Source organism: Pristiophorus japonicus, chromosome 18 (assembly GCF_044704955.1).
Source record: "Pristiophorus japonicus isolate sPriJap1 chromosome 18, sPriJap1.hap1, whole genome shotgun sequence".
NCBI classification, from domain to species: domain Eukaryota; kingdom Metazoa; phylum Chordata; class Chondrichthyes; family Pristiophoridae; genus Pristiophorus; species Pristiophorus japonicus.
Window position 1 is genome coordinate 6,325,162 of NC_091994.1, and position 24,076 is coordinate 6,349,237.

The window sequence follows — 24,076 nt, forward strand, 5'->3', positions numbered from 1 at the left end:
TTTCTTTTCTTCAGATACAATTCCCGGCGATTTCCGCCCAGCACAACTTCAGTTCAAGTCTTGAAGAGTGGATCCTGAACCCCCGAACCCCCGAAAACCTTCAGACCTTTTAAACCCTGACAAATGATGGCCTGTCATCAAACTTTGAATCAACATTTCTGAACCTTCCCGCAGTTTTACTGAGAAAACAACTTCAACAATTGGAACCTCCCGAAACGGTGAGAGACAACGGATCTTCAGTGATGCCAAACGATCGATCAATTGGGTCTTTGCTGCTCGCGATACGACCCATCAATCAATCGATTGGGTCCGCGCTGCTCGCCAGAAAGCCCATCAATCAATCGAGCAGTTTCTGTATTTTACTTTATTCCGTGTCACTCGCGAGACACATCTTTGGTGTTTAGTAAACGTTACAACAGTTTGATTGGATGTTAGCAGGTGTTGGTGCGATGGCGCATGAGATGGTGAAGTGGAGACTGGCTTTGGTAGGACAGTGCTCAATGAGCAAGATAGAATCATCGTACAGCACAGGAGGCCATTCGGTTTGTCGGGCCTGTGCTGGCTCTGTGACAGAGCAGTCGTGTTCAGTTCCCCCCCCCCCCCCCGCCTTGTCTCCGGGACCCTGTCAGCTCCCGTCCTCCGGGACCCTGTCCAACTCCCTTTAACATTATGGATGGAATCCGCTCCCACCACCTGTTCAGGGAGAGCGTTCCAGATCCCCATAACTCTCAGTGAAAACATTTCTCCTCTCTATCTTCTGCCAATGATTTTAAATCCATGACCTCTGATTATTGACCCACCGGCCAGAGGGAATGGTTTCTCTCAAAACCTTTCCTCATCCTGAAAACCTCCGCTGGATCGCCTCTTCACCTTCTCTGTTCCAAGGAGAACAGTCCGAACTTTTCCAACAGAAGTCCCTCATCCCTGGCAACATCCTGGTAAAGCTCCTATGGACCCTTTCTAAAGCCTCGTTCCTGCAGTGTGGGGCCTAGATTAAAGGTATTTCAGTCATTTACCTGCCCAATTTTACCAAACCCCAATTGACAATCCTGTCCCACTTGTTGGACTCGGTGTCGGTGAGGGCGGGGGCGGGGGGGTTGTAACTCCACAGCTACATCAAAGTATCGACGGATTCTCACTTCATCCCGTTAATAATATTCAACAGCAGCGGCATTGGTCGAGTCGGGGGTCAGGGGCCGTTTGTGTCGAGTTTCATTCTTTCACTCCTGATATCACCAATCGAAATGTCATTTCACGGCTGGACTCCAGCAAACGGTGGTTGACACACTGGTTTGTGACTTTCAAACTCCCCCATTTACCATCAGACAAATACAGACCCCAGATTCTAAACTTCGACATCACTGGGAAAGAACTATTAATAGACACTCGTTACTCAGTGACAGACAGGGAGACAGACAAAGACAATGTGACAAACGACTAACAGACAGCTTGTAATAGATGCATCTTTTCTAAATCGCTTTGCTTATTTTTGTACATTGTTGATTTTATATGGACTTTATCGACATGGAATTTACTAAATCTAAGGTGACCCAGATATAATCCATAATATGCAGCATTTTAATTTACTGCAAAGATTTTCTGAATATAAGGTCGCCTGCATGTGTAAAAATCCTAAATAAATACTCCCGTCACTGCGCAAAGATTGTTTCTTGCTGATAGGTACAGGAGCTGGCATGATGGACTGAATGGCCGTCTGTATGATTCTAGGAGGGAGAGACTGTTGTACAGCAACTTTTCACAACTCAAATATCTCCGCATGTAGCACGGAACATTCACTTCTGAGCTGCAGTTGCTATAGTTATGTAGACAGACCCGTAGATTCTAACCAGCACTCAGCAACATCCAGTTAATTTCTCACTCGCTGACACGCAGCAACTCAGGTTAAAGGGTTTAAGCTACCACAGAAAACACATCCCTTCTTCTCCCATTCTTTATATGAAGCCACAAATCCCACTACGTTATAATCACTGACACAGCACTGAACTCACACAGCAACACTTACAATTTTGATGTCCAACTATATCAATCAAGCAAAAGAAATGCAATCTTCAAATTCATTTTCTGTCGACATTTGTTCCAGTTACATTAAGATCAGATGCACAAACCTCAGTAACTCCAGCCTCGACTGCAGTTAAAACTCCAATCGCTGCTGAAACTGTACAGCAATTCTCTAATTTATCAAACAGGTATCACGACCCAATATACATGAACTCTTCGATTAGATTCCAGCCTGTAACTCACTCCCGGGTATCTGTTTTTCTATATATAAACCCCCTCAAACCCTTCGATTAGTTTCCAGGCCGTAACTCATTCCTAATTATCTGTTGTTCTATATATAAACCCTCGATTAGATTCTAACCTGTACCTCATACAGGTACAATTTGAAGAATAACTTGTGGGTGACAATCGGGGAAATAACTCAAGCAGAATACAGGACGTTGACCTCATTAATATACAGCATCCCAATCCAGTTAAATACTCACGAGTCTGTTGAAACTAAAGTTAACATGTGGGGAGGGGGGCAGTGGTAATTATCTGAGCTGCAGCACCTCCCCAACCCGCACCTCAAAAATACAGAGTAAACATAAGAACATAAGAATTAGGAACAGGAGTAGGCCATCTAGCCCCTCGAGCCTGCTCCGCCATTCAATAAGATCATGGCTGATCTGGCCGTGGACTCAGCTCCACTTACCCGCCCGCTCCCCGTAACCCTTAATTCCCTTATTGGTTAAAAATCTATCTATCTGTGATTTGAATACATTCAATGAGCTAGCCTCAACTGCTTCCTTGGGCAGAGAATTCCACAGATTCACAACCCTCTGGGAGAAGAAATTCCTTCTCAACTCGGTTTTAAATTGACTCCCCTGTATTTTGAGGCTGTGCCCCCTAGTTCTAGTCTCCCCGACCACTGGAAACAACCTCTCTGCCTCTATCTTGTCTATCCCTTTCATTATTTTAAATGTTTCTATAAGATCACCCCTCATCCTTCTGAACTCCAACGAGTAAAGACCCAGTCTACTCTATCTATCATCATAAGGTAACCCCCTCATCTCCGGAATCAGCCTAGTGAATCGTCTCTGTACCCCCTCCAAAGCTAGTATATCCTTCCTTAATTAAGGTGACCAAAACTGCACGCAGTACTCCAGGTGCGGCCTCACCAATACCCTGTACAGTTGCAGCAGGACCTCCCTGCTTTTGTACTACATCCCTCTCGCAATGAAGGCCAACATTCCATTCACCTTCCTGATTACCTGCTGCATCTTACTACTAGGATGAGGTCCTTACTACTAGGGGGATCAAGGGGTATGGCGAGAAAGCAGGAATGGGGTACTGAAGTTGAATGTTCAGCCATGAACTCATTGAATGGCGGTGCAGGCTAGAAGGGCCGAATGGCCTACTCCTGCACCTATTTCCTATGTTTCTATGCACCTGAAAACTAACCTTTTGGGATTCATGCACAAGGACCCCCAGGTCCCTCTGCACCTCAGCATGTTGTAATTTCTCCCCATTCAAATAATATTCCCTTTTACTGTTTTTTTCCCCAAGGTGGATGACCTCACACTTTCCGACATTGTATTCCATCTGCCAAACCTTAGCCCATTCGCTTAACCTATCCAAATCTCTTTGCAGCCTTTCTGTGTCCTCTACACAACCCGCTTTCCCACTAATCTTTGTGTTATCTGCAAATTTTGTTACACTACACTCTGTCCCCTCTTCTAGGTCATCTATGTATATTGTAAACAGTTGTGGTCCCAGCACCGATCCCTGTGGCACACCACTAACCACCAATTTCCAACCCGAAAAAGACTCATTTATCCCGACTCTCTGCTTTCTGTTTGCCAGCCAATTCTCTATCCATGCTAATACATTTCCTCTGACTCCGCGTTCCTCTATCTTCTGCAGTAACCTTTTGTGTGGCACCTTATCGAATGCCTTTTGGAAATCTAAGTACACCACATCCATCGGTACAGCTCTATCACCATGCTCGTTATATCCTCAAAGCTCCCTCTTCACTGTCCCATCAAACACTCCCAGGGCACATACAGCATGGGGTTAGATACAGAGTAAAGCTCCCTCTACACTGTCCCATCAAACATTCCCAGGGCAGGTACAGCACGGGTTAGATAGAGTAAAGCTCCCTCTACATTGTCCCATCAAACACTCCCAGGACAGGTACAGCATGGGTTAGATACAGAGTAAAGCTCCCTCTACATTGTCCCATCAAACACCCCCAGGGCAGATACAGCACGGGTTCGATACAGAGTAAAGCTCCCTCTACACTGCCTATAACAATGTTTCTGAGGACTGTGCCCACACTATGACATTTGTTTCACACCTTTTACGTGTTGCGAACATGTGCTGTTCCTGGGCGGCCATGAAATGTTGAGGGGAGGAAGGAAGTGAGAATATAAGGTACGAAGGACTGCGAGCAGAAAACCGTTGAACTTTTAATACATTTCATTTACAAAGACAGAAGCCTCCACACAAACAAACTTTAAAAAACATTTACAGTTTAAAATGAAGATTCTTTGACAGTTGGTCAGTACAAGTTATTGGGTTGAATTACACCTGAAATCCACTTCAAAATTTCCAAGTTTATTTATAAAAACCAAGACATCAGAAAAATAAATAAGTGTTGACGAGTTTGAGGACGGAATCTGGGGGGGGAAGCTGCTTTGCTGCATCTCCAGGGAAAGGAAAAGGATTTGCTGCCAATGACTGTAGGAGTGAGTCGTGAAGTGCTCAGGGTCCGGTGCACACATCGGTTTCTCTGCAAGGGGCAAGAAGGGGAGGATGATTCGGGGTTGCTCCGAGTGAAACAGGCCTTTCCCAATGCGGGGAATTCTCAATGTGAAGTGATTGTGAAGTGCTGCTCGATTAGGGTTTGTCATTAAGACTCTTTTTCTTGAGATTTCTGAGTATGAAAGTGACTCAACTAAATTCTGAAAGTACAGATGGTTTAAAGGTTAAATTCAGGAACACAACCAGACTCCTGGAGAGGAAGCTGGGTTAGAGAGTCCCTTTCTGCTGTTACCTGAGCCTCTGGGTGAGGTTTGAACCGTCTCTGGTCCATTTTTATAAACACCCTTTCACAAAGATCACAGGTTCTGGTGACAAGAAGCTTGGTACAAATGCTGTTTTTGTACGAGATGGAGGAGAAAAGGTTTAAATCCTTCAGTTCTGCGCTCTCTGTAAATATCCTCATGGCTGCCCACAATCTGGATTCAATGTTGCCCCATGATTCCGTCATTGAATCGTTTGAGCAGTTTTTAAAATACTTCCTGTAAACAGTTCAGAGAAATATCAGAACAGAAACGTGTCCAATTCTCAGCACTCCCAACAAACAGCAGAATTCCACCGTGGATCATGCAGCAATGATCATTCATCCATCAAGGCCCCTGAATTCAAATCGAGTTCTGCAGATCACAGAACTGCAATAATTGTACGCCTCTGGCCTGTCGTAAACTCAAGTGGCTGAGAGGAACTAAGTACAAAAATACCACAAAAAGAGTGAGAAATGAATCTCACTCCCACCATCTCGAACAGGATCCGGGTTAAAGGCACTCTCTACTCTGCTCTGTATCGTACGGTACATGTCATTATTGGCCCTTGTGGAAATGCAGTGCAAGGTCGAGTTCTCAGCAGAGCAGAACTTCTGACAGTGCAGGGTAATATACAGAGCACAGTATCATCCTGGAGGTGCAATATCTTCTGGATAACCTACAGGGTGACAGTCCATCCCGACAACAAAACCCTTGCTGTGACAGAAGCCCAGCTGATGTCTGACTGTACCAGTCAGTCGCTGTAAAGTACACAGTCCCAGGGAGGCAGTGTTATCGTGAACACAGTCCCAGGGAGTCAGTGTTATAGTGAACACAATCCCAGGGAGGCAGTGTTACAGTGAACACAATCCCAGGGAGGCAGTGTTATAGTGAACACAATCTCAGGGAGGCAGTGTTATAGTGAACACAATCTCAGGGAGGCAGTGTTATAGTGAACACAATCCCAGGGAGGCAGTGTTATAGTGAACAATCCCAGGGAGGCAGTGTTATAGTGAACAATCCCAGGGAGGCAGTGTTATAGTGAACAATCCCAGGGAGGCAGTGTTATAGTGAACACAGTCCCAGGGAGGCAGTGTTATAGTGAACACAGTCCCAGGGAGGCAGTGTTATAGTGAACACAGTCCCAGGGAGGCAGTGTTATAGTGAACACAGTCCCAGGGAGGCAGTGTTATAGTGAACACAATCCCAGGGAGGCAGTGTTATAGTGAACAATCCCAGGGAGGCAGTGTTATACACCTGCTGTAACTGGACGAGTGTGGAGTGAGGGAGGGAGAAGCCTATGTCTAACACTTCAATCTGCCAGCCTCTGCTGTGACAGATGCTGGTGTCAACTGGATGAGGCGGGGAAAGTTAGAGCCAATTACAAGGAGCGTATCAACAAGCAGTCCGCTAACTCTGTAATCAGCAACCATTGTATTGGAAAATCAGACCGATACAGCACAGGCCATTCAGCCCATCGTGCCTGTGTCATCTCCTTTGTGGAGTTAATCCCACTCTCTTGCTCTTTCCCCACAGCCCTGTCATTTTTTACCTTCCTGTATTTATCCAATTCCCTTTGGAACTCGCTGTGTAAAAAATTGTTTCCTCATGTCGTCTGGTTCTTTTGCCAATCACCTTAAATCCATGCCCTCTGGTTCCCGACCCTTCTGCCACTGGAAAACCCATGATTTTGAACATTTCTATCAAATCTCCTCTTAGCCTTCGCTGCTCTGAGAACAACAATCCCAGTTTCTCCAGTCTCTCGAATAACTGAAGACCCTCATCTTTGGTGGTATTCTGGTCAATCTCCTCCACACCCTCTCCTTGACCTTGACATCCTTCCTAAAGTGCGTTGGACACAATACTCCAGCTGGGCCGAACCGATGCTTTATAAAGGTTTAGCAAAACTTCCTGCTTTTGTATCTATACCACTATTAATAAAGCTCAGGATCCCACATGCTTTTTTACAAAACAGCCTTCTTAACTTGTCCTGATAGCTTCAGAGATTTATCTCTGTTCCTAAACCCCTTTCAAAATTGTACCATATACAGGTTGAACCTCTCTCGTCCGGGACGCCCTTATCCAGCAACACCCCTCGTTCGGGACCATTCCCGGCCACTGGGTGGCACATGCGCAGATCCCCACCGTCAAAATCCTCAAAAAATATCAATGTAAAAAAAAAACTTGGCTATTTACACTTGCACGGCACATTTCAATCTCAACAGACCCACAATAAATTTACCCAACTTCGAAGCCGACACCCCGGGGCCCCGCCCACACCCCCGGGGCCCCACCCACACCCCGGAGGCCCTGCCGACTCACCTTCCTTTGCGCAGTGCTGGCTGTTCGACCAGCAGTGGATGTGTGAGGTGTTTATCAGCATCGTCCCCCTGTGCTGTGCCGAGGGCGGGTGTAAGGGTCGTTGGGGAAGGGGGCCAGGAACCGCTGCTCCAGCACGAACTCCAGTTGCTGCTAGTCCCACTCCCAGAGTTGTTCTTGGAGTCTCCCCACACTGGCACAGGGACAAATCAAACAGGAAGATTCACTCACACCCTGTCTAACCCATTGTGCTCAGTCGAGCCAAGTGTGAACAGTGTGTGTGAGCACAGAGGTGTCAGTGGGCTGGCGGGCCAAAGTGGCTCGAGGCTGGGAGTGGGTTGCAAACACATGACCTCCCCTCATCCGGCACTGGCCAGGTCCCGAGGGATACGGGAGGTTCAACCTGTAGTTTATATTGCCTCTCCTCATTCTTTCTAAAATGTATCACTTCTCAGTTCTGTGTAAAATTTCATCCTGAAGCCTGTCAGTACCCACTTCATTGTTTCTTACATTTCTGAGTTTCGTGTCATCTACAAACTTTAAAATTCTGCCCTGTACACTAAAGTCCAGGTCGTTAATATATATACATCAAACAGAGCAGCGCTCCCAACACCGACCCTGGGGACAGTACTGCACTTTCCCCCAGTTTGAAAAACAACTGTCCACCACCACTCCCTGCTTTCTGTCCCTCAGACAATGTATCCACACTGCCACTGTCCCTTTCATCCCACGGGCTTTAATCCTGCCAACAAGTCTATTATGTGGTACTTTGTCAAACACTTTTTGAAAGTCCATATACACATCAGCCACACTCACTACCCGCTCTCTTACTTCAAAGAACTCAATCAAGTTAATGAAACACGCTTTGCCTTTAACAAATCCGTGCTGACTTTCATTTATTAGCCCATACTTTTCCAAATGCTGATTAATTTTGTCTCGGATTATTGTCTCAAACTTTCCCCACCACTGGCCTTAGGCCTGTAATTGCTGGGTTTATCCCGCTCACTTTCTTTGAACAGGGCTGTAACAATCCTCCAGCATCACTCCCATATCCAAGGAAGAGCAATGGTCCAATAATCCTACGCGCTTAAGCTCCCCCGAACATTCCCCGAGACCAGACACTTGCTACAGAGGCTGTCCGGAGATCCACCCCACTGTCAGAGCAGCAACGGCAATAAAAGAAATACACCGACTGGGAAGCATTTTGGGGCGTCTGGTGGTCATGTTAGGTTACTATTTCCCCGTGCAGTGTAATTGGCCAACACCGCGCCCCCCCCCTCGCTCCGTGCGTACCCCCCCTCCCTCGCACCGTGTCGCCCCCCCTCCCTCGCACCGTGTCGCTCCCCTCCCTCGCTCCGTGTCGTCTCCCTTGCTCCGTGCCACCCCCCCCTCACACCGTGTCGCCCCCCTCCCTCGCTCCGTGCCACCCCCCCTCCCTTGCTCCGTGTCGTCTCCCTTGCTCCGTGCCACCCCCCTCCCTCACACCGTGTCGCCCCCCTCCCTCGCACCGTGTCGCTCCCCTCCCTCACACCGTGTCGCCCCCTCCCTCACACCGTGTTGCTCCCCTCCCTTGCTCCGTGCCATCCCCCCCCCTCACATCGTGTCGCCCCCCTCCTTCACTCCGTGCCGCCCCCTCCCTCGCACCGTGTCGCTCCCCTCCCTCGCTCCGTGCCACCCCCCCTCTCGCTCCGTGTCGCCCCCCTCCCTCGCATCGTGTCGCTCCCCTCCCTCGCTCCGTGCCACCCCCCCTCCCTCACATCGCGCCCCCTCCCTCGCCCCGTGTCGCCCCCTCCCTCACACCGCGCCCCCCCCTCCCACCGTGTCGCTCCCCTCCCTCGCTCCGTGCCACCCCCCCTCCCTCGCACCGTGCCGCCCCCTCCCTCGCACCGTGTCGCTCCCCTCCCTCGCTCCGTGCCACCCCCCTCCCTCACATCGCGCCCCCTCCCTTGCACCGTGTCGCTCCCCTCCCTCGCACCGTGCCGCCCCCTCCCTCGCTCCGCGCCCCCTCCCTCGCACCGTGCCGCCCCCTCCCTCGCTCCGCGCCCCCTCCCTCGCACCGTGTCGCTCCCCTCCCTCGCACCGTGCCGCCCCCTCCCTCGCTCCGCGCCCCCTCCCTCGCACCGTGTCGTTCCCCTCCCTCGCACCGTGTCGCTCCCCTCCCTCGCACCGTGCCGCCCCCTCCCTCGCTCCGTGCCGCCCCCTCCCTCGCACCGTGTTGCCCCCCTCCCTCGCACCGTGTTGCCCCCTCCCTCGCACCGTGCCGCCCCTTCCCTCGCACCGTGCCGCCCCCTCCCTCGCACCGTGTCGCCCCCTCCCTCGCTCCGTGCCGCCCCCTCCCTCGCACCGTGCCGCCCCCTCCCTCGCACCGTGTTGCCCCCCTCCCTCGCACCGTGCCGCCCCCTCCCTCGCTCCGTGTCGGCCCCTCCCTCGCACCGTGCCGCCCCCTCCCTCGCACCGTGCCGCCCCCTCCCTCGCACCGTGCCGCCCCCTCCCTCGCTCCGTGTCGCCCCCTCCCTCGCTCCGTGTCGCCCCCTCCCTCGCTCCGTGTCGCCCCCTCCCTCGCTCCGTGTCGCCCCCTCCCTCGCTCCGTGTCGCCCCCTCCCTCGCTCCGTGCCGCCCCCCTCCCTCGCTCCGTGTCGCCCCCCCTCCCTCGCTCCGTGTCGCCCCCCCTCCCTCGCTCCGTGTCGCCCCCTCCCTCGCTCCGTGTCGCCCCCCTCCCTCGCTCCGTGCCGCGGCCATCAGTTATCAGCGTAGCGCTGATGATGTCATCACGGCGCCTCGTCACCACGGCTTGTCCTCTTCACTTAAAGGGCAAAGTCGGCGCGATTCTTGATGTTCGCACCACTGGGCCACCAGGAAGGGGTTTTGGCCGGCACAGCGGCCTGGCAAGCAAGAGGGGTTGCTGGGCTGCCCGGCCGAACTCGGGGACATAATTGTCAGCGCCGCCATTTTAGAAAGACTACGGCCGCACTGCACCGGCGGGAAAAGCAGCTTTTGGCATCGTGCGGCGGGAGTAAGGATTTTTTGGCGGAATTTTGCCATGGGCGGTGTGCGCTCTGATGACGCACTTAGGACGGATCGGTAGCAGTGGAGCGGTAGTGGGGGGGGGGGAGCGGGTCGCCGCCGGGATATCGCAGAAGCGGAATTTCCAAAATGGCGGCGAGAAATCGGCGGCCATTGCACTCCGCTCGGATTTCGGCCCCAATAATTCCTCACAAAGGCCCGGGGTTAATGCCCGATACTTGTCTCCTGGGCACTATTGCATCTTCAAATGCTCCCCGAGAACATCCGGCTTCAAAAAACTTACACAGCAACTTTATCCTCAACACATGAAGTGATCAGACCCCTCACTGAGTGAAGGCCAGTCGGAGACCATTGGGCAGGTGAACAGATACAGTTTAGCACGAGACTGCACATGATGCAAAACATGCGAGAGGTGATGGGAAACACACTGTTTAAGCATTACTTGCGTGTCTATATTATTCGAGAGGTGAGGGTTTGAGGGTTGGTAGTACAGTGGTCGTGGTCATGGTTTTAAGGAGGACCCGTGTGGGGTCTGACAAAGCCACGTTTAAACCGTTTCAGGATCTGATCTAACCATCTTTCGTATTTTCCCGAACCCACGTCGCTCCACTCCTAATTTCCCATTTAGTAGTAATGCAGCACGTGTCATGCAGCACAGTGCAACGCTGCAGTAATGCAGCATGTCAGGCACGGCACATTGTAACATTGCAGTAATGCAGCGGTGTACTGCTGCAGTAATGCAGCACAGTCTAACACTGCAGCAACGCAGCACGTTGCGACACTGCAGAAATGCATCACAGCGCACCACTGCAGTAATGCAGCAGTCTAACACTGCAGCAACGCAGCACGGTGTGACGCTGCAGCAATGCATCACAGCGCAACACTGCAGTAATGCAGCACAGTCTAGCAATGCAGCACGTTGTGACGCTGCAGTAATGCAGCACAGTGGCATTATCATCGTAGGCAATCCCTCGAAACGAGGATGACTTACTTCCACGGCAAAAAAAGGACGAGTTCACAGGTGTTTCAATGAAGGATCCGAATTATATCGTGAAGGGTGGAAGATGCCTGTGGGTGGATTTTTTTAATGTGTGGTGGCCGTTGCACACCAGCCACCACACGGGCTTGACAGAGCGAGGTCTTGGTCCCGTGGCACAGTGCAACACGGCAGTAATGCAGCACAGTGCGACAGTGCAGCGCAGTGCGACAGTGCTGTAATGCAGCACAGTGTGACCGTGCAGTAATGAGCACAGTGCGACCGTGCTGTAATGCAGCACAGTGTGACCATGCAGCACGTGTTAGGTGCAGCGCAGTATGACCGTGCAATAATGCAGCAGTGTGACCGTGCAGTAATGCAGCACAGTGTGCCCATGCAGTAATGCAGCACAGTGTTAGGTGCAGCACAGTGTGATGCACAGCATTGTCCTGGGTAATCCTGGTCACATCACATCAGAGATTCAGGTTCAGAATTGTCAGCTATGCTGCAACAAGTTCCCTTTCCCTTTCCTGCAGGGCGTGAGTCAGGGAACTGGCAGTGAGCCGCCACTTGATTATCAAATGAGGGCAACGTCAAGAGCCTAATCATTTTTTTTTAAACTTCTGCACACCACAGGGCTCAGAGTTAACACTGGCGTGATTTATAAACTTCACTCAGCCTCTCAGGCAGGACCCCAGCACTGAGCAATGTGCAGACATGCCACAGCTCCTGCAACACTGGCTGATGGGTTGGGTGGGATTTAGGGCAGGTATCAGAAGGGGCCGGGACAAGCTGATACCCAGGTGGGGAGACTGCCCAGGGCATTCAATATCAAGAGGTCATTGGGCCCCAACACTTGGGGGGCTAGAGCTGTTGCTCCTGAGCAGATCATTCACCAGACACACAAATAGTATCTGAATCTTTAAAAAAACATGCCTTGTTGCTAATATAGGAATAGAAGGCCAGTCAGCCCCTCGAGCCTGCTCTGCCATTCAATTAGATCGTGGCCGATCTGGATCTCAACTCCATTTAGCCGCCTTTCCTCCACGTCCCTTGATACCCTTACCCAACAAAAATCTATTGACCTCAGTTTTGGAAGCTCCAATTCTATATTGGAGGGGATACAAGCCTAGTCTATGAAACCTGTCCTCATAATTTAGCCCTGGTATCAGTCTGGTGAATCTGTGCTGCTCCCCCTCCCAGGCCGATATATCCTCACCGAGAGGCAGGGCCCGGGACTGGACACAGTTACTCTGGGATCTGAGAGAGCTTTATATAAATGCCACATCACTTCCACCCCTTGGTATTCCAGCCCCCTCGAGATAAAGGCCAACATTCCATTGTACCTGTCCACCAACGTTTCTGCATTCAGACCCCAAAATTATTCCATTAGCCTTTTTGCTTACTCAATGTCCCTTTGTAACTTTCTGCTTCCATCCACACCATTTACTGTGCCTCCTAACATCGGACCCTGTCCCTTCAAACGGGAGATTCATAAATATGATGAAACACTGAGGCCCCAGGAGACATCCCCGGCGAGATTTATAAAATAAAAACTATTGAACGACAATGATTATCGTTTAGGTGAATGAATGTTTTCTAGAGTGTTGCAGCCACAGAACGGGTTGTGACGAGGAGTAACTCACGGTTAGAGAGGAGTAACTCATGTTAGAGTGGGTGACTAGGAGTAACTCACGGTTAGAGAGGGTGACTAGGAGTAACTCACGGTTAGAGAGGAGTAACTCAGGTTTAGAGAGGGTGACTAGGAGTAACTCACGGTTAGAGAGGAGTAACTCGGGTTTAGAGAGGGTGACTAGGAGTAACTCACGGTTAGAGAGGAGTAACTCGGGTTTAGAGAGGGTGACTAGGAGTAACTCACGGTTAGAGAGGGTCTGATTTTCTGCACTTGCTGCAGGAGGGCTGGGGCGGTGGAAGCTAGTACTGACAGAAACTTGCTACAGCACTAAACTGCCTAATAACTGCTGATAAACCCCAATATGGGCTTTACATACAGTCTGTATTGTAGTGCAGGCAGACAGTGACCGTTTAGTGTTCTAAGAGACATTGTCAGGAGGTCAGACATGCCAGAAGTGACATGTGTCCAGACAGACAAGCACCAGCTTAACGTCTTGAACTAAGATTTGTGATTCTAGTTGTGAAAGATAACTTACGTGTGCAGATAAAGTTTAACTTGTAGTGGGGGTGTTGGGAGCAGGGACCCAGCAGTGTGTAGTGTTAGTGCACCGACCTCCCTGCCCACACTCAGGATAGAAAACCACACAAACATTCAGAAAGGCTGCACAGCTTCCCCGTGACCTGACTACACTGACACTGCACATCTCTCTGACAGCAGCCTTTCCCTCAGTCTCTCCCTCCTGGGGAATAGCAAATGATTCCTTCCTTCTCTCTCATTTCAATGGCCAGTGATGAGTTGGGAAATGTAGTGAGTGCTGTGGGTGGCAGCAGCAACCAGCGGCGGGGCCGGAGAGAGATCGGTGAGAGTGAGGGGCATCAAAGCAGCTCCAGCACAAATACTGCACAAGCACAGGAGAGAAGGGTGTGTGTGTGTGCTGGGAGCGAGGGACTCGAGTCACCTGTGGGGGGGGGGATTATAGAATCACCCGTGGGGGGGTTTATAGAGTCACCTGTGGGGGGGGGGGGGGGGGGAGGGTTTATAGAGTCACCTGTGGGGGGGAGGGGGGGGGGATTATAGAGTCACCTGTGGGGGGGAGGGTTTATAGAGTCACCCGTGGGGGGGAGGGGGGGGGGATTATAGAGTCACCTGTGGGGGGGAGGGTTTATAGAGTCACCTGTGGGGGGGAGGGGGGGGGGATTATAGAGTCACCTGTGGGGGGGAGGGTTTATAGAGTCACCCGTGGGGGGGAGGGGGGGGGGATTATAGAGTCACCCGTGGGGGGGGAGGGGGGGGGATTATAGAGTCACCTGTGGGGGGGAGGGGGGGGGATTATAGAGTCACCTGTGGGGGGGAGGGATTCTAGAATCACCTGTGGGGGGAGGTTTATAGAGTCACATGTGGGGGGGGGGAAAGGGAGGGATTATAGAGTCACCTGGAGTTAGTCTTTGCTGCAGGGAGGGAGGGGAGGGGAGGGGAGGGGAGGGAGAGCGAGAGCGTTCAGTTTCTCACTGCGAGTGTTGGCAGCAAACACTGTTCTCCAACTGGTACAAGATTCTTTTTTAAAAGCCGCTGGAACAAACAAAATGAAAGGGACACAAACGGGAGCCAGAGCGCCCCCTGGTAAACATTGGCTGTAATACAAGTTCTGTCCATGCACTTAGCTCTGGTGTCAGGTCATTCTCTCGCTCACTTTCTCAGCAACATACAAGGCAGTGGCTTTTGCTGAACACAAGCGCAGTGAAGGGAACGGGCCAGGAGGGAAGAACTCACAGACAAATATAAAAATATAAATTAGAATCGAGCAGCAGGGGAGGGCTGGTCGGACTGGTGAGCTCAGGCTGGTGATGTCACTGCCCCAAGGGCTGCAGCCAGCTGCCAGCTGACAGGTAGGTTCCTCACCACGCACACACGGGCCGATGATAACACACTGACAGCCCACCGTGGCCAAGAGGACAATAGAAATGGGGAACGGAAAATAAAACAAGAGGCCGGGGATGAAATGGAGTCAATGAGACGCTGCAATGGAGGAGCACGCCACACAGCTGCAAGCACTATACTTGGTTCATTCAGGGTCGCAGTGTTGCAAGCTCGCATCAAGAAGCGCAATTCATTGCACCTTACGCTCTCACGCTATCATTCCACCAGTCGCAGTCGGTCGCTCACTTTCCGCTCCCTGGCGGGTTTTTGGCCTGCTTGGCTGGTTTGTCCAGGGTCTGAGTGTCCCATTCTACAGGCGATCCATGCGGAAAGTATCCTCTGTAGCCGGGTCTGTCAGTACCATGTCCGGGTCGTTCAGCATGTGCAGGCCATCCAGCGTTAACGGGTCAATTTTCAGTTCATCGAGTGGAAACTGGGAGTCGGTGTCAAAGGTCACATCTCCAACCCCCGCCAACGAATTGGTCAACTCCTTCGACAGGTTCGGCGGAGATTCACCCGTCACTGGGTGGGAAAGGCAGAGAGAGACAGAGACCGAGTTAGCAGGCCACAGTCCTGGACCCCCAATCCGGTAACCCTTAGCCCCCACACCCCCCCGACTGAGCCCCGACTCCCCCCTACCCAACACTCCATCTCGACCCCTTCCCTCCACGCCCCCCACCCCAGCCTCGCCCCTAACCCCCCTTCTCCTCCTACCACAACACCCCCCCTGACCTCTCCCCTCCATCCCCAACCTCTCCACTCGCCCCCCCCCCCCGACCTCTCCCCCTCACCCCCCACACCCCAGCCTCGCCTCTCCCCCTAATCCTTTCCCCCCCCACCCCGGCCTCACCCCTCCCCCTTCCCCCCCCCCCCCAGACCCCTTCCCTCCCTCCCCCCCAACCCAGCCTTGCAGCCCCCCCCCCCCCGGACCCCTTCCCCCCACCCCGGCCTCGCCCCTCCCCCCCCCCCGGCCTCGCCCCGACACTCCCCCTCACCCCATCCCGGCGTCGCCCTGACCCCCATCCCAACACTCCAGTGCAGTGCTGGGGGAGTGCTGCCCTGTCGGAGGTGTTGTCTTTCGGATGAGATGTTAAACAGAGGCCCCCTCTGCTCTTAGGTGGACGTAAAAGATCCCACAGCACTATTTTGAAGAGGGGAGTTATCCCCAGGTGTCCTGGGCCAATATTTATCCCTCAATCCATCTAAAAAACAGATTATCTGGTCATTATCACATTGCAGTTTGTGGGAGCTTGCTGTGCGCAAATTGGCTGCTGCGTTTCCCACATTACAACAATGACTACACTCCAAATGTACTTCATTGGCTGTAAAGTGCTTTGGGACGCCCAGTGGTCATGAAAGGCGAGATATAAATGTAAGTCTTTCTATGTTAATATATTACCCCCAACACCATGATCTCTTGCAGTAAGCTTTTATGTGGTACCTTATCGAATGCCTTTTGAAAATCCAAATACACCACATCTACTGGTTCCCCTGGATCCACCCGGCTCGTTACATTCTCAAAGAACTCTATTAAATTTGTCAAACACTATTTCCCTTTAATAAAACCATGTTGACTCTGTTTGATTGTTTTAGGATTTAATCAATGGCTTGCTTCTGCTTCCTTAATAATGGATCCCAGCATTTTCCCAATGACAGATGTTAGGCTAACTGGTCTACAGTTTCTTGTTTTCTGTCTCCCTCCTTTCTTGAATAAGGGCGTTACATTTGTGGTTCAGACCTTTCCCGAATCTAGGGAATTTTGGAAGATTGCCTGCCACTTGTGTGGCGCGAATGTTACTTGCCACTTATCAGCCCAAGCCTGAATGTTGTCCAGGTCTTGCTGCATTTGGGCACGGACTGCTTCATTAACTGAGGAGTTGCGAATGGCACTGAACACTGTGCAGTCATCAGCGAACATCCCCACTTCTGACCTTGTGATTGGGTGGGGCCAGAGATCAATGATGGAGCAGTTGTGCCTGGGACACTGTCCCCATTCATTCAGTGTGAATGCAGGTTTAGGCAATGCAGTGGTCCCAGACGCGTCAACATTAGCGTCCTCGACCAGGCCAACATCCCCAGCATCGAAGCACTGACCACATTTGATCAGCTCTGCTGGACATGCCAGACACGATACTCCCAAAGCAAGCGCTCTACTCGGAACTCCTTCATGGTAAACGAGCCCCAGGTGGGCAGAGGAAACGTTACAGGGACACCCTCAAAGACTCCCCGATAAAGTGCAACATCCCCACTGACACCTGGGAGTCCCTGGCCAAAGACTGCCCTAAGTGGAGGAAGTGCATCCGGGAGGGCGCTGAGCACCGAGTCTCATCGTCGAGAGCATGCAGAAATCAAGCGCAGGCAGCGGAAGGAGCGTGCGGCAAACCAGTCCCACCCACCCCTTCCCTCAACCACTGTCTGTCCCACCTGTGACAGGGACTGGTTCTCGTATTGGACTGTTCAGCCACATAAGGACTCATTTTAAGAGTGGAAGCAAGTCTTCCTCGATTCCGAGGAACTGCCTATGATGATGATGAGTCCCAGATTCAACAGGGAGTAGTGTCACAGAGCTCAGAGCGGAGAAAGTGGCCAGCTGGTGAGGTGACAAACAGCGGCTGGGATACGGGGCAATGGGATAGAAGGAAGCTTAGCTCAGGGCACTGCAGCTCTCTGGCGGAGGTCAGGAGTGACGACCCTTTTCTCAGAGGCCCGCTGGCCAGCCCTCCCACGCGATGAACAAGCGTCTTGCCGTTAAGGAAAATGGGAACATTGATTTTCCATGCAGCAGTCTGGGAGCAGGACCAGGAAAGGAAGAACCAGCTTTCCTCTGTGAGCCTGCAGAGTGTCACGTGGCAAAATATTCACCAAAAGAGCCATCACACTTCGGCCTGATCTTTGCAGAAGGTGTCCTTGGACGATCAACCCCCACCCCATTCTAGCCATGCCCTCGCCCAGGTTCGTTGTAGGCCCCTGCCTCTTTATTTCCAGGGGTAAACCATTTGAACTCCTGTTGGAAGGTGCAGTAACTGATAAATTACAGGGGTGTAGGTCCCTGCCGCTGAGGGAGAGGGAAGTTTTCAAACATTCCTTTTAGATTAGACTCCCAGGGCAGGTACAGGGGGTTAGATACAGAGTAAAGCTCCCTCTACACTGTCCCATCAAACACTCCCAGGGCAGGTACAGGACGGAGTTAGATACAGAGTAAAGCTCCCTCTACACTGTCCCATCAAACACTCCCAGGGCAGGTACAGGACGGAATTAGATACAGAGTAAAGCTCCCTCTACACTGTCCCATCAAACACTCCCAGGGCAGGTACAGCACGGGTTAGATACAGAGTAAAGCTCCCTCTACACTGTCCCATCAAACACTCCCAGGGCAGGTACAGCACGGGTTAGATACAGAGTAAAGCTCCCTCTACACTGTCCCATCAAACACTCCTAGGGCAGGTACAGGGGGTTAGATACAGAGTAAAGCTCCCTCTACACTGTCCCATCAAACACTCCCAGGGCAGGTACAGGACGGAGTTAGATACAGAGTAAAGCTCCCTCTACACTGTCCCATCAAACACTCCTAGGGCAGGTACAGGGGGTTAGATACAGAGTAAAGCTCCCTCTGCACTGTCCCCATCAAACACTCCCAGGGCAGGTACAGCACGGGTTAGATACAGAGTAAAGCTCCCTCTACACTGTCCCATCAAACACTCCCAGGGCAGGTACAGGGGGTTAGATACAGAGTAAAGCTCCCTCTACACTGTCCCATCAAACACTCCCAGGGCAGGTACAGGGGGTTAGATACAGAGTAAAGCTCCCTCTACACTGTCCCATCAAACACTCCCAGGGCAGGTACAGCACTGGGTTAGATACAGAGTAAAGCTCCCTCTACACTGTCCCATCAAACACTCCCAGGGCAGGTACAGGGGGTTAGATACAGAGTAAAGCTCCCTCTACACTGTCCCATCAAACACTCCCAGGGCAGGTACAGCACGGGGTTAGATACAGAGTAAAGCTCCCTCTACACTGTCCCATCAAACACTCCCAGGGCAGGTACAGGGGGTTAGATACAGAGTAAAGCTGCCTCTACACTGTCCCATCAAACACTCCCAGGGCAGGTACAACATCCTATAACATGGGAGCAGCACCGGGTAGTGCTTGTGGGAGGACGGACGGGGTTAACATGGTGGGAGGACAGTACTAGCATCCTTTCGGTGTTCCCTCCATGCTGCCCCAGCATTGTGCTTCAAACAGCCCAGACTGCTTCCGTGACCCACTGCAGTCCCTACACCAGGTATTGTATCAATGAAATGGGAAGAGTAGTAACAAATCACAGGATGATACAGAACAGGAGGCCATGCGGCCCATTGCGTCGATGCAGAATTGGCATAGAGGTTGCTGTGGCTCGTACCCCAATGGTGCCCCTGTTACACGGCACCGGGCAGTGTGAGGGGAGAAAGTTTGCTCCACAGGCGCCGGGAGATGCTCACCGGTTAGGATGATGTTGGGGATGTTCCCGTGGTTGGTATAACTAAGCTGCGTATCCTGCAGACTCCCGTGACTCCCTGTCAGTCCCATCATGGCCGCCTGTGAGTAGTTCAGAGTGGAGATTTGGTTGTACAGGCTGTTGGTGCTGCTTGGGCTCTCGATCATATTAAACTGTTCAAGCTAAAATAAACAATGTAATATAGTTAGAGTCTCATCCCCAACCCATCCCTGAAACCGCGCCCCGAACACCGGACTCGCCTCCCGGACACGCCCCCCCAATCGCAGACCCGCCCCCAGGACCCGCCCCCCCCACCCAGACCCGCCACCCTGGACACAACCCCCAGCCCCTGGACACGCCCCCCCCCCAATCCCAGACCCGCCCCCCTGGACACAACCCCCACCCCCGGACCCGGCCCCTGGACACGCCCTCCCCAATCCCAGACCCGCCCCCCTGGACACACTCCCCACCCCCGGACCCACCCCCCCCACCCAGACCCGCCGCCCTGGACACCTCCCCCCACCCCAGAACCGCTCCCCCCCCCCCCCCCGGACACGCTTCCCCCCCCCCCGCCATCCCAGATCCGCCCCCTGGACAACCCCCCCACCCAGACCCGCCGCCCTGGACACCCCCCCTCCCCCCCCCAAACCAGACCCGCTCCCTCTGGACATACCCCCCCATCCCAGACTCGCCCCCTGGACACCCCCTCACCCCGTACCACCTCCCCCACCACCCCCGCCCCTCTGGACCCCCCCAGAACTCCAGACCCTCCCCCCCTGGACAATCCACCCCCCAGACCCACCATCCTGGACACCCCCCCACCCCGTACCCACTCCCTCCCCTACCCCCGCCCCTCTGGACCCCCCCAGGACTCCAGACCCGCCCCCCTGGACGATCCACCCCCCAGTCCCGCCCCCATGGACACCCCCCGGCCCCGCCCCTGGACCCCCCCCAGACACGCCCCCTTACCTGGTGTGACAGCGAGTTCGCCTGCCTGTTTGTCAGCTGCTGATCGTAATAATCTCCAAAGACACTCCCAAGAATTGACGTCTGTTGGAAAGAGAGCAGAGAGTTTATTGTTTAGAGATGAGACATTTATCGTACATTGATCATCCTGTGACTCACACACACACACCCCTCCCCCAAGCACCCCAAACTGCTCACTGAGTCGTGTTACAGTCCAGTGCAATCCCAGGGAACAAGCCCTATTGCGGGTGACACCAGACCTCACACCACACTGTGCCCTACAGGCCAGGAATATACATCCAGTCCCTGGCTTCATCCACTCTGTACTTGGCCACTGGACAGTCCAGGGAGCTGGTCAGCTCGGGATACTTATGTTGCCCCTCCCTGGACGTCTTGTCCTCCACTCCTCAATGCTGGTTGGGATTGGGTTGATGGATATGGCGGGAGAGGGTAAATGTGAGGAGAACTTGTGAATGCCAGCTCGAACTGTTTGTGTGTTGTGACTCCCGTGTGTTTGCTGTGTCTCGTGGGGAGTTGGCGTGTGGCAAACCGGCCCAAGCTGAGACAGCTTGCCAATCCAACTTTGGGAAAGCTTCATAGTGATTCACAAGGAAAACAAGCCACACGTTAGCTGCAGGAAAGCAGGGCGCAACAGTAACAGCACCTCCAACATGCAGAGGCCGAACTAGACTGCTTCCATCACACAGTACACACTGGATCCATCCCCAGCATCACAGCCCTCCCCCTCCCCCACCAACCCGGCCTCCCCCCTCCTCCACCAACCCGGCCTCCCCCCCTCCCTCCACCAACCCGGCCTCCCCCCTCCCTCCACCAACCCGGCCTCCCCCCTCCTCCACCAACCCGGCCTCCCCCCTCCCCCACCAACCCGGCCCCCCCCCCTCCCTCCACCAACCCGGCCTCCCCCCTCCCTCCACCAAGCCGGCCTCCCCCCCTCCCTCCACCAACCCGGCCTCCCCCCTCCCTCCACCAACCCGGCCTCCCCCCTCCCCCACCAACCCGGCCTCCACCCCTCCCTCCACCAACCCGGCCTCCACCCCTCCCTCCACCAACCCGGCCTCCACCCCTCCCTCCACCAACCCGGCCTCCCCCCTCCCCCACCAACCCGGCCTCCCCCCTCCCCCACCAACCCAGCCTCCCCCCTCCCTCCATCAACCCGGCCTCCCCCCCCTCCCTCCACCAACCCGGCCTCCCCTCTCCCCCACCAACCTGGCCTCCCCCCCACCAAACCCTCCCTCTCCCACCAACGCAGCCCCCACCCCCCACCAACCCGGCCCCCTCCTCCCTCCCTCACCAACCCGACCCCCCTTCCCTCCCACCAACCCGGCCCCCTCCTCCCCCACCCCCCCCCAACCCGGCCCCCTCCCTCACCAACCCGACCCCCCTTCCCTCCCACCAACCCGGCCCCCTCCTCCCCCATCCCGGCCCCCTCCTCCTCCCTCACCAACCCGACCCCCCTTCCCTCCCACCAACCCGGCCCCCTCCTCCCCCATCCCGGCCCCCTCCTCCTCCCTCACCAACCCGGCCCCTCCTCCCTCCCCCCCCCACGCCACCAACCCAGCCCCCTCCTTCTCCCCCCACGCCACCAACCCGGCCCCCTCCTCCCCCACCCCCCCCAACCCGGCCCCCTCCCTCACCAACCCGGCCCCTCCCCCTACTTCACAGCAAAACTGTGGAATTACTGCTTCTTTGCTTCGATGCACGAAATGACTGTCACTGCTGATCACGGTTACTCTCACTGGGTACAGGGAGCAGGTGCTGCTCCTACACTGTGGGGGGGGGATGGGTCCCGTGCCCCAGGGGGACAGGTCCTGGGACCAGGCAACATACAAGGAGCCAGAGCGAGAGTCTCAGCTCCCCCCTCACTCACCCCATCCCCCCCACCCCCCCGCCCCGTCCGCAGGGACTGCTTCCTGCTCACACCTGCTCACTCCCCCTCCCTAGGGCCCGAGGGACTGCTTCCTTCAGAAGTGAAGCAGATAAACTTGCAAGAAATTCCAGGCTCACCATTTGTAACATGATAACTGATCCATCTCCTGATCTGAAGAAATTGGGAGATTTTCCAAGAGTCGGCGACTAAATCTCTCAGACCCGTGCAGACATGCACACACACTCAGACACGCGCACTGATACACGCACCAGGCAGACATGCACACACACTCAGACACGCGCACTGATACACGCACCAGGCAGACATGCACACACACTCAGACACGCGCACTGATACACGCACCAGGCAGACATGCACACACACTCAGACACGCGCACTGATACACGCACCAGGCAGACATGCACACACACTCAGACACGCGCACTGATACACGCACCAGGCAGACATGCACACACACTCAGACACGCGCACTGATACACGCACCAGGCAGACATGCACACACACTCAGACACGCGCACTGATACACGCACCAGGCAGACATGCACACACACTCAGACACGCGCACTGATACACGCACCAGGCAGACATGCACACACACTCAGACACGCGCACTGATACACGCACCAGGCAGACATGCACACACACTCAGACACGCGCACTGATACACGCACCAGGCAGACATGCACACACACTCAGACACGCGCACTGATACACGCACCAGGCAGACATGCACACACACTCAGACACGCGCACTGATACACGCACCAGGCAGACATGCACACACACTCAGACACGCGCACTGATACACGCACCAGGCAGACATGCACACACACTCAGACACGCGCACTGATACACGCACCAGGCAGACATGCACACACACTCAGACACGCGCACTGATACACGCACCAGGCAGACATGCACACACACTCAGACACGCGCACTGATACACGCACCAGGCAGACATGCAGAGATACGCGCATGTACCCACACACTCACACCTTCACACAGTGGTAATGGAAGCATTTCAAAGGCTCAGAAACAGTTATTGTTTAAACAGAGAAGCACATGTGCGGAAAGAAGATAAAGCAATGGGTGACACAGGGTAAGATTGGGAGAGGGACACTGCAATGAATCAGTCACAACAGCAAGCCAAGCACTGGAAGCAAAGGTTCCCTTACTTGAGGGGAGCTGCCTGGAGAGAAGCCTTGATTGGAGACAGGAGAGGTGGGAGACTGGTTGGCTGGAGAGCCAGCGTTACTGCGGAACTGCTGGAGGGAAGCCTACAGAACAACACAGAGTTAAGAGCCACCAGTGAGGTAGGCAGAGCACAGTAACCTGCGAGGCCCTGAGGTAAGGATGCAGGTCTAACTATTTCAATCTCCGGTTTCCACATTAATCAGTTCACGGCTACGGAGACCATCGCCTGATCCAAGGTGCTGCAACCAGGAGATACTTCGGACCCTAAGTCCTTCATTTGAAGGAGCCCGAGGTTGGATTCCAAGAGACCGAGTGCGATAACAGTGAGCTGGAGAATAAATCGGTGCAGGAGTACTGAGCTTTCACTCTCTTCCCCCCCACCCCCGCCTCACTTTCTCCCTCCGCACTCGCCTGCACTCTTCCCCTCGCACCCTCCCTCCTGCCCTGCCTGCTCTCCCCCCACTCTCCCTTCCAACGCCTCACTTTCTCTCCCCCTGCCTGCTCTCTTCCCCTCGCTTCCCTTCCCCCTCTGCGGATCCTGCCTACTCCCCCCCCCCCCACCCCCGCTCACACACACACTCCCGCCCCCGCTTAC

General features: G+C 53.9%; 2 protein-coding genes across 6 annotated transcripts in view; one reads left to right on the plus strand and one right to left on the minus strand.

The window, feature by feature from the left end:
* The window catches only part of comp (cartilage oligomeric matrix protein), a 136,523-nt gene extending 134,796 nt beyond the window's left edge, over positions 1-1,727 (plus strand). For all 5 annotated transcript variants that reach the window (XM_070859602.1, XM_070859598.1, XM_070859600.1 and 2 more), the window contains one exon: positions 15-1,727. In XM_070859602.1, coding sequence (XP_070715703.1) covers positions 15-64 — 50 coding nt within the window. In that variant the 3' untranslated portion in view covers positions 65-1,727. The remainder of the gene's footprint in view (positions 1-14) is intronic.
* A 12,605-nt stretch (positions 1,728-14,332) lies between these two features.
* Positions 14,333-24,076, minus strand: part of LOC139229124 (CREB-regulated transcription coactivator 1-like) — an 84,592-nt gene continuing 74,848 nt past the window's right edge. The window contains exons 11-15 of the mRNA XM_070860785.1: positions 23,463-23,564; positions 20,379-20,459; positions 19,414-19,591; positions 14,414-15,457; positions 14,333-14,359 (exon numbers count right to left, since the gene is read on the minus strand). Of these exons, the coding sequence (XP_070716886.1) occupies positions 15,246-15,457; positions 19,414-19,591; positions 20,379-20,459; positions 23,463-23,564 (573 nt within the window). The 3' untranslated portion in view covers positions 14,333-14,359; positions 14,414-15,245. The remainder of the gene's footprint in view (positions 14,360-14,413; positions 15,458-19,413; positions 19,592-20,378; positions 20,460-23,462; positions 23,565-24,076) is intronic.